Below are 15,064 nucleotides of genomic sequence, written 5' to 3'. Positions count from 1 at the left end.
AGAAGAAGAAGAGAAAAAGAAAAGGTCTGAGAAAATATTTGAAGAGATTATAGTCGAAAACTTCCCTAACATGGGAAAGGAAATAGTCAATCAAGTCCAGGAAGCACAGAGTACCATACAGGATAAACCAAAAGAGAAACATGCTGAGACACATATTAACCAAACTATCAAAAATTAAATACAAAGAAAAAATATTGAAAGCAGCAAGGGAAAAGCAACAAATAACATACAAGGGAATCCCCATAAGGTTAACAGCTGATCTTTCAGCAGAAACTCTGAAAGCCAGAAGGGAATGGCAGGACATATTTAAAGTGATGAAAGGGAAAAACCTACAACCAAGATTACTCTACCCAGCAGGGATCTCATTCAGATTCGACGGAGAAATCAAAACCTTTACAGATAAGCAAAAGCTAAGAGAATTCAGCACCACCAACAAATGCTAAAGGAACTTCTCTAGGCAGGAAACACAAAAGAAGGAAAAGACCTACAATAACAAACCCAAAACAATCAAGAAAATGGTAATAGGAACATACATATAGATAATTACCTTAAATGTAAATGGATGAAATGCTCCAACCAAAAGATATAGACTGGCTGAATGGATACAAAAACAAGACCCATACATATGCTGTCTACAAGAGACCCACTTCAGACCTAGGGACACATACAGACTGAAAGTGAGGGGATGGAAAAAGATATTCCATGCAAATGGAAATCAAAAGAAAGCTGGAGTAGCAATTCTCATATCAGACAAAATAGGCTTTAAAATAAAGACTATTACAAGAGACAAAGAAGGACACTACATAATGGTCAAGGGATCAATCCAACAAGAAGATATAACAATTGTAAATATTTATGCACCCAACATAGGAGCACCTCAATACATAAGGCAAATGCTAACAGCCATAAAAGGGGAAATCGACAGTAACACAATCACAGTAGCGGACTTTAACAACCCACTTTCAGCAATGGACAGATCATCCAAAATGAAAATAAATAAGGAAACACAAGATTTAAATGATACATTAAAAAGACGGACTTAATTGATATTTATAGGACATTCCATCCAAAAACAACAGAATACACTTTCTTCTCAAGTGCTCATGGAACATTTGGAACATTCTCCAGGATAGACCATATCTTGGGTCACAAATCAAGCCTTGGTAAATTTAAGAAAATTGAAATCGTATCAAGTATCTTTTCTAACCACAACGTTATGAGACTAGATATCAATTACAGGAAAAAAACTGTAAAGAATACAAACACACGGAGGTTAAACAATATGCTACTAAATAACCAAGAGATCACTGAAGAAATCAAAGAGGAAATCAGAAAATACCTAGAAACAAATGACAACAAAAACACGACGACCCAAAACCTATGGGATGCAGCAAAAGCAGTTCTAAGAGGGAAGTTTATAGCAATACAATCCTACTTCAAGAAACAAGAAAAATCTCAAATAAACAACCTAACCTTACACCTAAAGCAATTAGAGAAAGAAGAACAAAAAAACCACAAAGTTAGCAGAAGGAAAGAAATCATAAAAATCAGATCAGAAATAAATGAAAAAGAAATGAAAGAAACAATAGCAAAGATCAATAAAACTAAAAGCTGGTTCTTTGAGAAGATAAACAAAATTGATAAACCATTAGCCAGACTCATCAAGACAAAAAGGGAGAAGACTCAAATCAACAGAATTAGAAATGAAAAAGGAGAAGTAACCACTGACACTGCAGAAATACAAAGGATCATGAGAGATTACTACAAGCAACTATATGCCAATAAAATGGACAACCTGGAAGAAATGGACAAATTCTTAGAAAAGCACAACCTTCCGAGACTGACCCAGGAAGAAATAGAAAATATAAACAGACCAACCACAAGCACTGAAACTAAAACTGTGATTAAAAATCTTCCAACAAACAAAAGCCCAGGACCAGACAGCTTCACAGGTGAATTCTATCAAACATTTAGAGAAGAGCTAACACCTATCCTTCTCAAACTCCTCCAAAATATAGCAGAGGGAGGAACACTCTCAAACTCATTCTATGAGGCCACCATCACCCTGATACCAAAACCAGACAAAGATGTCACAAAAAAAGAAAACTACAGGCCAATATCTCTGATGAACATAAATGCAAAAATCCTCAACAAAATACTAGCAAACAGAATCCAACAGCACATTAAAAGGATCATACACCATGATCAAGTGGGGTTTATCTCAGGAATGCAAGGATTCTTCAATATATGCAAATCAATCAATGTGATACACCATATTAACAAATTGAAGGATAAAAACCATATGATAATCTCTATAGATGCAGAAAAAGCTTTTGACAAATTCAACACCCATTTACGATAAAAACTCTCCAGAAAGTAGGCATGGAGGGAACCTACCTCAGCATAATAAAGGCCATATATGACAAACCCACAGACAACATTCTTCTCAATGGTGAAAAACTGACTAAGATCAGGAACAAAACAAGGTTGCCCACTCTCAACACTATTATTCAACATAGTTCTGGAAGTTTTAGCCACAGTAATCAGAGAAGAAAAAGAAATAAAAGGAATCCAAATCGGAAAAGAAGTAAAACTGTCACTGTTTGCAGATGACACGATGCTATACATAGAGTATCCTAAAGATGCTACCAGAAAACTACTAGAGCTAATCAATGAATTTGGTAGAGTAGCAGGATACAAAATTAATACACAGAAATCTCTTGCATTCCTATAGACTAATGATGAAAAATCTGAAAGAGAAATTAAGGAAACACTCCCATTTACCATTGCAACAAAAAGAATAAAATACCTAGGAATAAACCTACCTAAGGAGACAAAAGACCTGTATGCAGAAAACTATAAGACACTGATGAAAGAAATTAAAGATGATACAAGCAGATGGAGAGATATACTACGTTCTTGGATTGGAAGAATCAACATTGTGAAAATGACTATACTACCCAAAGCAATCTACAGATTCAATGCGATCCCTATCAAACTACCAATGGCATTTTTCACAGAACTAGAACAAAAAATTTCACCATTTGTATGGAAACACAAAAGACCCTGAATAGCCAAAACAATCTTGAGAAAGAAAAACAGAGTTGGAGGAATCAGGCTCCCAGACTTCAGACTATACTACAAAGCTACAGTAATCAAGACAGTATGGTACTGGCACAAAAACAGAAATATAGATCAATGGAACAGGATGGAAAGCCCAGAGATAAACCCACACACATATGGTCACCTTATCTTTGATAAAGGAGGCAAGAGTATACAATGGAGAAAAGACAGCCTCTTCAATAAATGGTGCTTGGAAAACTGGATAGCTACATGTAAAAGAATGAAATTAGAACACTCCCTAACACCATACACAAAAATAAACTCAAAATGGATTAAAGACCTAAATGTAAGGCCAGACACTATAAAACTCTTAGAGGAAAGCATAGGCAGAACACTCTATGACATACATCACAGCAAGATCCTTTTTGACCCATCTCCTAGAGAAATGGAAATAAAAACAAAAATAAACAAATGGAACCTAATGAAACTTCAAAGCTTTTGCACAGCAAAGGAAACCATAAAAAAGATGAAAAGACAACCCTCAGAATGGGAGAAAATATTTGCAAATGAAGCAACTGACAAAGGATTAATCTCCAAAATATACAAGCAGCTTATGCAACTCAATATCAAAAAAACAAACAACCCAATCCAAAAATGGGCAGAAGACGTAAATAGACATTTCTCCAAAGAAGATATACAGATTGCCAACAAACACATGAAAAGATGCTCAACATTACTAATCATTAGAGAAATGCAAATCAAAACTACAATGAGGTATCACCTCACACTGGTCAGAATGGCCATCATCAAAAAATCTACAAACAATAAATGCTGGAGAGGGTGTGGAGAAAAGGGAACCCTCTTGCACTGTTGGTGGGAATGTAAATTGATATAGCCACTATGGAGAACAGTATGGAGGTTCCTTAAAGAACTAAAAATAGAATTACCATATGACCCAGCAATCCCGCTACTGGGCATATACCCAGAGAAAACCATAATTCAAAAAGACACATGCACCCCAATGTTCATTGCAGCACTATTTACAATCGCCAGGTCATGGAAGCAACCTAAATGCCCATTGACAGACGAATGAATAAAGAAGATGTGGTACATATATACAATGGAATATTACTCAGCCATAAAAAGAAACAAAATTGGGTCATTTGTATAGACGTGGATGCATCTAGAGACTGTCATACAGAGTGAAGTAAGTCAGAAAGAGAAAAACAAATATCGTATGCTAACATACATATATGGAATCTTAAAAAAAAATGGTTCTGATGAACCTAGGGGCAGGACGGGAATAAAGACACAGACGTAGAGAATGGATTTGAGGACACGGGGCAGGGGAAGGGTAAGCTGGGACGAAGTGAAAGAGTAGCATTGACATATATACACTACCAAATGTAAAATAGATAGCTAGTGGGAAGCAGCTGCGTGGCACAGGGAGATCAGCTTGGTGCTTTGCGACCACCTAGAGGGGTGGGATAAGGAGGGTGGGAGGGAGATGCAAGAGGGAGGGGATGTGGGAATATATGTATGCATATAGCTGATTCACTTTGTTATACAGCAGAAACTAACACAACACTGTAAAGCAATTATACTCCAATAAAGATGTTAAAAAAAAAAAAAAAGAATGCATTTCTAACAGGATACCATGGTGAGGTGAAATAGCATGAAATCCCCTGGGAATGAATATGCATGTTCTGCTTACCTGCTGGAGGCCAAGCCTTGATGTAGCCTGTGCAGTGGACCACAGCATACTGAGCTTCTCCTTCTTTCACAGGGCCAAGGCCATTCCTAGAGAAAGAACTTCTGTGAGCTTGCTTTCGACACCTGGGGGTGAGGCAAGGATGTCCATGACTCTTTTGGTATCTAAGTTACTGGGTTCTCCTGTTGGCCTTGTGTTTTTCAATCTTGACTTCCCACCATCCTGTTTTCCCTCCTCCTACATGGTCTGAATGTGCAAAATAAATCCACCCAACTCCCTTCCTCATCTCAACCACTGCAACCCTGATGTGCGGGTCTCTTGGTGCTCTCCAAGGCTAAGCCCTGTCTTCAAGTTCGGCTACTCCTTAGCTTAGTGCATTTACGCTATCTACCAGCATAGCCCCAAAACGTACATCAGGAAGGCTTACTGACCTGAACCTTTTCCTCATGGTGGTTATTCTGTTTAGAGGAAGGTGGTCCAAAGGAGCATTTCCACACCTAAGATTTGATAAATATATTAGAGTGAGTGAAGACCTAGGCAAGTTTATAAAGCACATAGTGCTGCAGGCAAGTATATGGGCCTTATCTAATGCGAGCACCCTGTAGCCAAGTTCTTTCCAAAGTGCAGAAGCAGGGTTGCAAGCCTGTGAATTTTGATTGTCACCGAAGGCAAGAGGCATGTGAGCCATTCTGCATTGCACACGGAAATTGTCTCAGGGCCCAGCCCAGGAGCCGCAGACATCCAGAAAGACACTAGGAGGATCCTGGCCATGCTCCCTCCTGCAGATCATTTCAGTGTAACTTGGTGGCTTTCAGGAAACAAGGGAAGGGGGTGATGACAGCAACAGTGTCTCTCCAGGCCCAAGCAGAGGCATCAACTCAAAACAGATGTTGCCAGCTGATGAACAGAAGCATCTTCTCAGGCTTTAGCTTCACAGTGTGGAAACTGCCCCCCTCCCTGGCAATGTTCTGGCACTAGGAATAAGCAGACAGCTCCAAGCCTGCGGATGGCAAAGGACAGAGTGGGGACAGGGAGGGATGAGCCTGGAATCAGGGCTTTCTGGGGTCCTTCTCTGGGAGGCAGGGGACGTGAGGCGTCCCACTGCCCACTCTGGTAGCACCTTTTCTGCCTTCTCCATAACTCTCTCAGCATCCAGGCTCTGCACGTCCAAAGCCTGCACTGTGGCCAACCTCTGACCTGTGCTCTCAGGACGTCCACTCATTACATGCGTTTCCACTTCCCAGCTACATAGCAGGTAATGCCCTGGATGCCTCAGTATTCAATACAACAAAGATAAGAGTCCAATTATATACTCTGAGACCTGGGATGGCTGCCAGCACGAGCGTATTTTCACAGCAGTGTCAGTCTAAGACATTGCTGCGTGGGGATGCCCAGTGTCTTCCCGAAACTAAGCTGCTTTATTTGGAGGGGAAGGCCATGCTCTCAGCAGATGGCAGCGCTGCTCACCTTACAGGTAAATCCAGGTAGTGTGGGTCTGGCACTGGGAAAAGCTACCTAGAGCATGTCTTGAGAGGCACCAGGGCAGGGAGCGGACCGCCTGAATCTGGTCGATAGGGCAGTGATAATGGCATTGGAGGCTACTCAGGAATGGTGAACTTGATGCTTCCAATAAATTTATTCACAAGGCAACTGCTTAGATGGTGCAATTAAGAATTCACATTGCTGGTGCTAGACTGAATGTCCATCAAGCTAGGATGGGCATTTACCCTATTGGCCAAAGCACGGCGGAAAGCCCTTGCTGTGTTGGACTACATTTACTGATGGCATTCTGTCCCTGGGTGGACACTAATGCATGTGAGTCGAGCCCCCCAGCTTGCCCCTGTAGGCTGAACAGAGGGAAGGCAGGCTGCGCAGCCTCAGTGCTAAATCACAAGGAGATGCTCGTGTATTGTCACTCCAACACCGCCTTATGACCTGAGGCAGGAGGTGAAGGGGATTCCATCCGTGTCTTCTGGAAGCATTCCAAACGCTCAGCCTGGAGAGGAGCCAACTGGGAGGAAAGGACAGCCATACTCAAGTCCTCTGCTGGTTCTCAGGACTCACCTAGAGGTTAGAGAGGCAGGTCTCCCCTCAACACAGGCAACCTGTGATCTGAGATGGCCTAGTCTGTAGATTAACAGTTTTATTTATTTATTTATTTATTTTATTTTTGGCTGTGTTGGGTCTTCGTTTCTGTGCGAGGGCTTTCTCCAGTTGCGGCGAGCAGGGGCCACTCTTCATTGCGGTGCGCAGGCCTCTCACTGTCGTGACCTCTCTTGTTGCAGAGCACAGGCTCCAGACGCGCAGGCTCAGTAGTTGTGGCTCACAGGCCCAGCTGCTCCGCGGCATGTGGGATCTTCCCAGACCAGGGCTCAAACCCATGTCCCCTGCATTGGCAGGCAGATTCTCAACCACTGCGCCATCAGGGAAGCCCAGATTAACAGTTTTTGTTTAAGAAGTAGAGTTGCTTTAAAAGGTGACTTTGAATTAGTGAAAATATAGACTTATTTTAAACATCGATTGTCTGTAACTTCATAGTTCCCAACAGATGCTCAAGTGGTAAGTCCCCGTCCCAGAAGCAAACCACTGGAGGAAGGTGATGGTAGTGAGTGGCTCCACTGTGCCCGGCCCTGAGATCGGAGCATCGGGAAGCTTGGCAGGGGCGGGGAGGAGGTCGGAGAGGGCAGGAGGCGCTGGAGCTGAATCAGGATCGGTGTGGACTTGGGTGGACTTGTCGGGAAAAGTGCTCAAGAAGAGCCTGGGAGACCACGTGCCCGGGCCAGCGGGGACCGACCTCTTTCCTGGAGGAGAGGAGGACGCCCGCCTCGCTCACCTGCCTGCAGCTCCAGCTGCTGCTGCTTTTCCCTCTGGAGTCCAGTGATGGATCCTCAGTCCTCGTGTCTGGGAATCAGCAGCAGCATCTGGCAGTGGACCACGCCTTCCTCCTGGAAACTTCCTTCTCCCTCTCTTGTTCCCTGCCATCTGCCCAGCCGCTCCTTCTCAGTCTCTGCCGGTTCTTCCTTGCCTCCCTGGTGCAGGGGTGGCCTGAGCTCAGAGCTCTGACCTCTTCTCTAGCAACACTCATCTCCCAGGTGATCTCATGCGGTCTCAGGGCTTTAGATACACCTCACTGTCGTCAATCCCTGACTCTATGTCTTCAGCCCCAAACTCTCCCGTGAATTCCTGAATTATATGTCCAACTGTCGACTTATCTTCTCCATTTACAGGTGAGACAGACCAAGAAGGAGGAGGCTCACACGCTGCCGTCAGGAGATGACATCACCAGAGTGAAGGTGTGATCTTACAGCCCATCAGGACTCTCAGCGGAGGTGAGAAGGGAGCAACCCCATCAGAGCCCAGCCCACTGTTCCCCCAAACAGACCTCATCCTGCAGATGAAGGACCTCCGGGAGCCCATGCACATCCTCATGGATGACTGCTGCCCTTCTTTCTTGACCGTCCCAGTCTTCAGGTCCAAGATCCGGCCTGAGAGAGAGAGAGAAAAGGACATTTGCATAAGTCTCTGCCTTTGATTGGGGGGTGGTGCAGGTGCAGGGAGAGCTCTGCAAATGTAAACACACAGGGCAACGCAAATCACAAATCGTTTGTTTCTTGGAATTCCCAACATTCTTTAAGCAATGAAATCCACACAATTCAAATGCCTTGTTTTCTTCAAAGAGTGGTCCACACTTGCTGTCTCTGCATTGTTCAATTCCATCACCACCAGTCCCTCCAATTCGGCTTTCTCCCCCACTACTTCATGGAAACGGCATTCACCAAGGTCACCAACAATTTTCTTATTGCTAAATCCAAAACGCGTTCTCTCTTTGACTTATCTGACTGCTTTGCAGAACTTTACTCAACGGCACAATGATTCTCAAAAATCCCCCCTCCCCTTGGCTTCTGACAAGCACTCTCCACTCTTCTCGTGTCTGCCCCTTCATCCCCCAGGGGCTCCAACCTCAGCCATCTTCTCTTCTTGTTCTGTGCATCCCCTATGTGATTTTATCCACTCCAAGGTTTTGATGATCACCTCTATCCTAATGACCCTACGTCTACACCTCCAGCACCAAGATCTAAACCACCAGCAGCTGACTGTATACCTCGAAGGCAGCATCACCCACTTCTCCCCAGATACCCGCAAAAGCATCTCCATCCAACAGCAATCGAAGCCAGAATGCTAGATGTCATCTTACCTTCCTCTCCCTTGCCTACCGCACACTCAGTCGGTCCATCTCGTCTGGCTCATCATTCCTCGAGGGAGACTCACTCACTTCCAACCCCTAGCATCCTCTCTCCTCGGTCCACCTTTCACATGGCTGACAGCTGTCTAGACAACACGCATCTGACTGTGCCCGCCTTGGCTTAAAACTGCATTGCTGTATGGTAGGTCCCTGTTGATTATCTATTTTATATATAGGAGTGTGTATAGCACAGGGAACTCTACTCAACACTCTTGTAATAACCTATACGGGAAAAGAATCTGAAAAAGAATAGATATATGTATATGTATATGTATAACTGAATCACTTTGCTGTACACCTGAAACTAACACAACATTGTAAATCAACTATACTCCAATATAAAATAAAAATTAAAGAAAAACTGCATTGCTTACAGGAGGTCCTTACAGAGTCCTTCATGATTTGGCCCCTGCCTGCCACTCAAACCTCATTTCCCCTACATTTCCTAGTACCCTGTCCAAGAGAAACATACTAAGAGCCATCTATGTAATTTTAAATGTTCTAGCAGGAACATTTTTAAAAAGTTAAAAGAAGCAGGTAAAATTACTTTTAATAATATATCCAAAACATTATCCTTTCAACATGTAATCCCTGCAAAAATTACTAATGGGATATTTCACATTTTCTCATACTAAGTCTTTGAAATTGGTGTGTATTTTACATGTAGAGCATATCTGAATTCCGACTGGCCCCGTTTCGGGTGCTTAGTAACCATATGTGGTTAGAGGCTTCCCTGCAGTACAGAGAGCAGCTCTGGACCGTGGCCTCATCAAAGCACTCACCAGGTAGGCATCTCTATAAGTGCCTTGTGCCCTCACACATTTGCAGATATGGTCCTTTCTGCCAGAAATTCTCTCTCTGTTCCACATGAACTGTCATCCTGGTGAACTGCTACTCATCCTTCAGCACCAGTTCACATGTCACAACCTCTGGGAAATCTTTTCTAAGTTCTTCAGGCAGAGCTTCATGTCCTTTTCTTCCTTCTTCTCCCTTCCTCCCTCCTTCCTTCCTTCCTCCCTCTCTCCCTCCCTTCCTCCCTCATTCCCTCCTTCAGTATTTATCAAATGCTTTTCATGAGACAGGCATCTTGTGAGGCTCAGGGGATGCAAATATGCGCAAGATCATGTCTACTACCATGTCTGGTGGAAGAAATAGACATTTATAACACTTTCCACATTGTATTGTAATGATTTAATTACATGTCCATTTTCCTTGACCTTGAGCTCTGTACCTTGAAGAAAGGAATCAAGTTTAAAATGTTGTGTCCTAGCACCACTGATGGTGTCTGATTCAGCGTACAATCAGCCCTCCGTATTTCATGGGTTCCACATGCCCAGATTCAACCAACCACGGATGGGAAATATTTGGGGGAAAAAATCCCAGAAATTTCCAAAAAGCGAAACTTGAATTAACTATTTACATAGCATTGATATTGTTATTACATATAGGCGTTACAAGTAATCTAGAGATGATTTAAAGTATACAGGAGGAGGACTTCCCTGGCAGTCCAGTGGTTAGGACCCCATGCTTCCAATGCAGGAGACGTGGGTTCGATCCCTGGTCGGGGAACTAAGATCCCACATGCAAATACTACACTGTTTTATATAAGAGACTTGAGCACCCGTGGACTTTGGTATCTGTGGCGGGTACTGGAACTAATCTGCATGGATACCGAGGCTCGACTGTATATGCTTGCTAGTTGAACTGAGTTGTTTTTACCCATCCATAAGAGGACTTTTCAACACAATTGGCATTAAGTAACATGCTAGTATAAATGGATTGTTACCTCCTCATTTCCCTGTTCCTACGTTAAAACACACACGCATCTGCACCCATCACCCGCTGTGCTCTCATCTCAGAGGAAGAAATGCTGAATCTCAGTGCGTCCTCCCCACCCACAATGGGCTTTGTTCCATCAGCCAGAGCCCTCCAACCCAGTTATTTCTAACTTCTCCCCTCCCTACCATCCGCTCCTTCCAGTATTCAAACATCATCAAATATCTTTCATCATGGGTGTCTCAGGGTGGGGTGGGGAACAAATAAAAAAACCTTCTTGGAAGTTCCCGTCCTGTCCCCCAACTTCTGAAGTTCCCATCCTCCCCCTAAACCCCGCAGTCAGAGCGTCCTGCCCACGTGCACTGTCTCCCGCCCCGCTCCTCCTGACGGCTTGGCCCCTGCGCTCTGCCTTCTCTACAGCTCACAAGGCTGCTCCAGCCTAGACCACAGGGTCCCTGTTTGTTGCCACATTCAATACACACTATTCAGTCCCTCTGGCTTTCATCCCTGACCTTGACCAGTCCCTCCTTCTTGGAACATTCTTACCCCAGGACACCACTTTCTCCTGCTTCTCCTTTGCTGGTTCTCAGCCCTTGTGGTGGCTCTTCCTCCTCAGCCCAGTCTGGCACTCCCGGGGTGTTGGGGGGGTGCTCCTTTTCTCTCTCACTCTCCCCAGGACCCTCTAGTAATGTTTTGGCTCCCCTACTCCCTACATGCCGATGACACCAAGATGTTATCTCCAGCCAGACCTCTGGGAAGCTCCTCTGTGTCCAACTGTCTCTTGGGCATCTCAGACACCTTACACTCCACAGGTCCAAAACCAAATCCGTCCTCCTGTCCAAAGCGTCCAGAGCTGCCTTTTCCATAGTTCCCTACCTTGGTCGTTGGCACTACCACTACTCAGTTGCTCAATCTAGAAATGTAATAGCTAAGAGCATGGACCTAGCTTTAAACCCTGCCTCCTTCACTTACTGTGTGACCCTGGGCAAGTTACCTAACATCTCTGTGCTTCAGCTTCTTCGTCTGTAAAACGAGGATAATAATAGCACTTTGCTCGGATGGTTGTTGCGAGGATTAAATGGGTTAATACTATAAAGTGAGCATGGCTCATAGAAAGTGCTCTATAACTGCTTATTAAAGAGTGAATATGAAAAACTCACTCCAACATCTGGTCAATTACTAACATTCTGTCAACTCTCCCTCCTGTACACCCTTGGTCTATGCACGTCCATCTGCATTGCTACTACTTAGATCTGCCCTCGCTGTTCCCCTGGATGGAGTGCTGCCACAGCCTTGCCCCCTTCAATCAGGCTTCCGCACGGCTACCGGAAGTCTTTACTTAAAACACAAAAATGACAATGGCTCTATGCCTTGTGTGACCCCCAGCACTTAGCTTCTCTAGTCCACAGTTTTATTCCTGCAAAATGGAGGAGTAGGATCTCACTTTCAGGATCATTGTGATACAACACATACACAAGTGATCTGCACACAGAAGGAAAGCAATAAGTGTGAGTTTCCCAGCAGACTTCAAACAAATGATCCTGTCACACTCCTCCTTGAAAACCCTTCATGCTCCCCACGATGGATTCCCAATAAAATCCAAGTCCTGCAGCCCAGTATCAAAGGTCTCCCAATGGGACTTCCCTGGCGGTCCAGTGGTTAAGACTCTGCGCTTCCCCTGCAGGGGGCGTGGGTTCAATCTCTGATCGGGTACTAAGATCCCGCATGCCGCATGCCGCATGGCATTAAAAGGTCCCCCAAGATTTAGTCTCTGCTCACTGCACTCTACCTGTCACCCCCTCCTGCTGACCAGTCACCCACCACCGCTCAGCTCCCTCCCTGGCATACAATGACTCATCATGGGTCCCCAGGGGCTGCTCTCACCTCTCAGCTCTGGGCCTTCCCTGCAGCTGCCTTGGGAACCTCCCTTCCCTTTGCCTAACTCCTATTTATTGTCACAATCTACCCAAGGTGTCATCTTGCCATCATTTAATACATATTTATTAAACACCTACAATATGTAGGCACCAATATAAGCATAAAAAGCTAAACAGGCAAAGGCCATTATATTCCAGTGCATGAATAGACAGCAGAAACCAAGGAACAGAAGGAGTAGGAGGGAAGGGAGGGGAGAGGAGGAGAGAAAGTGTGTCAGGAGGAAATAAGTGCTAGGAGCAAAATAAAGTCAGAGAAGGTGGTCAGAGAGCCACGCCTTTGCAATAAGTAGTTGAATGGGTTTCTATCATCTGAAATCAAAAGGTCCTTGAAGAAGGCACCCCCCCACCCAAGTGACTCCCACTGCTTCAAGCGGAGGGGAGGGAGCAGGGGCGGGCGGCACGCAGGGTTTTGGAAGGGGCGTCAACTCTCTTTCCCCAGCACCTGCAGCAGCAGCTGGGACACTGCAGCCTTCGCTCCCAGGGCTCTGTAGGGTGCGGGGTGAGCAGCCCTCCAAACACCGGTAATCACCATCATGCCCACTACAGAGCCACGCATCTTTAAGCAGGAGGTGCACCCCAGAGTTCAAGCCCGTCTGGCCGGCTCTCTGTCTGCTGGGAGCTCTGGCACCACCCCGCACGAAGGAGGCCCAGGGGCGTCTGCCGGCGTTTGACACCTGTCTGTCTCACTCACAGACATCTTCTTTTCAGGGCTGTTTTAGTGGAAATTGTCACTTGCTTCATCATCTACCAAATGGCAAATGGTTTCAGCTGTGAAGCAGGCCAGCATGAGAGTCTGTCAAATTCCAGAGTGTGCTGTGAAAATAAATCACAGCTGCGAAGCACATGAGCCCTGGAACATGAGGAAATGAAAAAACACATTTCCATGGTCTGCTGTCCTGACCCTGAGGGGCCACAGCTTCAGCGTTTATTTCTCCGTGTGCTTCTCCAATTTCCTCAGGCACAACGAACCCCCTTTCCAGGCTCCTTGGGAATGGAAAGCACGCCTACTTTATGCAGTAGGTGTGTTCCTGAAAGGCTTATGGAAATTGGATTTTTGACAAATTTAATAGCAGGGGAGATGTATGAAGGTAGGGGGCCAACCCCCGGCTCTGGGCAGTGAGTCCCAGTGTAATGGACTGAGAATCACGCTCCATCCCATGGCAACTGGGTGTCGAGCTTACTTACAACGGGGCTCCCCAGAAGAGAAGCAAGCATGGAGACAGAGCTGCTATTTACACTGCTCTTAACCTTCTTTCCTGACCCACAGAAACCTTGGTCTGCTTAGAACCATAGGTCTGGATTTCTAGGACTGGTTCCCAGTGGGTCCCTAGAAACACAATCAACCAGGCCAAAGCTGACCCCTTCCAGAATCTCCCCTGACCCCCAACCTCATCCACTGGGTCAGGAGGACTCGCTCCTTTGTAATCCTGTCACTGGCTGGTCCCACCGTGAATCCCATCCTGCTTTCCTTTGGCCGGTGCCTAAACTCCCGGCCACCCTGGTCACCTCTCTCTACTCTCTGTCTTCTTCAACCACGACGATCCAAGCCCCCCGTCCCCCTCCTCCCTCATCTCCTCTAGGTGCCCTCTGGAACACGCACTCTGAAATAAACAAACTCCTACATCCTCAGCTCCTTTCAGAAGCGGAGGGCCTTTTCCCAGCCCCTCTGACTTAACAGTCCAGCCTGACCTGCTTGCTTCCCTGGCAGCATTTCTCCTGGAGAAGAGACTTGTTCTCTCACATCCCATATGCTATGGGGTCAGAGGTAGGTCTGCCATCTTCCTGGGCCCCCAGAGCCCTTCCAAACCAGCACTCCTCTCATATGACCCCAGGCTCCTTCCAGACTCACCATGTCAGCCTCATTCACCTGCAAGCCCTCTTTTTTTTTTTTCACAGTATTTTTAAAACACTTTTTATTTTATATTGGAGTATAGTTGATTAACAATGTTGTTAGTTTCAGGTGTACAGCAAAGTGATTCAGTTATACATATACATGTATCTATTCTTTTTCAAATTCTTTTCCCATTTAGGTTGTTACATAATATTGAGCAGAGTTCCCTGTGCTATACAGTAGGTCCTTGTTGGTTATCCATTTTAAATATAGCAGTGTGTACATGTCCATCCCAAACTCCCTAACTATCCCTCTCCCCCCGTTCTCTGTAGTCTTCAAACCTCCGGGTCACTGTTCCTCTTTTATTTTTAGATGTTAGCATATCACTCGTAGTCCTTCTCTTCACCCCAAGACCTGCTGTCACCATGGATGGATTCAGCATCCATGTGCAGGACTCACCTAACATCCCTGCCTCAGTACTTGCCCTCCTCAACTCTGAGTAT

At 45.2% G+C, this 15,064-nt stretch overlaps 1 protein-coding gene across 6 annotated transcripts in view; it reads right to left on the bottom strand.

Annotated features, from left to right (window-relative positions):
• Window positions 1-15,064, bottom strand: part of ARNT2 (aryl hydrocarbon receptor nuclear translocator 2) — a 198,052-nt gene that overhangs the window by 83,476 nt on the left and 99,512 nt on the right. For all 6 annotated transcript variants that reach the window (XM_061179804.1, XM_061179805.1, XM_061179803.1 and 3 more), the window contains 3 exons: window positions 8,157-8,259; window positions 5,206-5,271; window positions 4,778-4,863 (listed from right to left, as the gene is read on the bottom strand). In XM_061179804.1, the coding sequence (XP_061035787.1) occupies window positions 4,778-4,863; window positions 5,206-5,271; window positions 8,157-8,259 (255 nt within the window). The remainder of the gene's footprint in view (window positions 1-4,777; window positions 4,864-5,205; window positions 5,272-8,156; window positions 8,260-15,064) is intronic.

The sequence above is a fragment of the Eubalaena glacialis genome, chromosome 2 (assembly GCF_028564815.1).
Source record: "Eubalaena glacialis isolate mEubGla1 chromosome 2, mEubGla1.1.hap2.+ XY, whole genome shotgun sequence".
Classification (NCBI taxonomy): domain Eukaryota; kingdom Metazoa; phylum Chordata; class Mammalia; order Artiodactyla; family Balaenidae; genus Eubalaena; species Eubalaena glacialis.
This window is presented reverse-complemented; position numbering and strand designations above follow the sequence as displayed.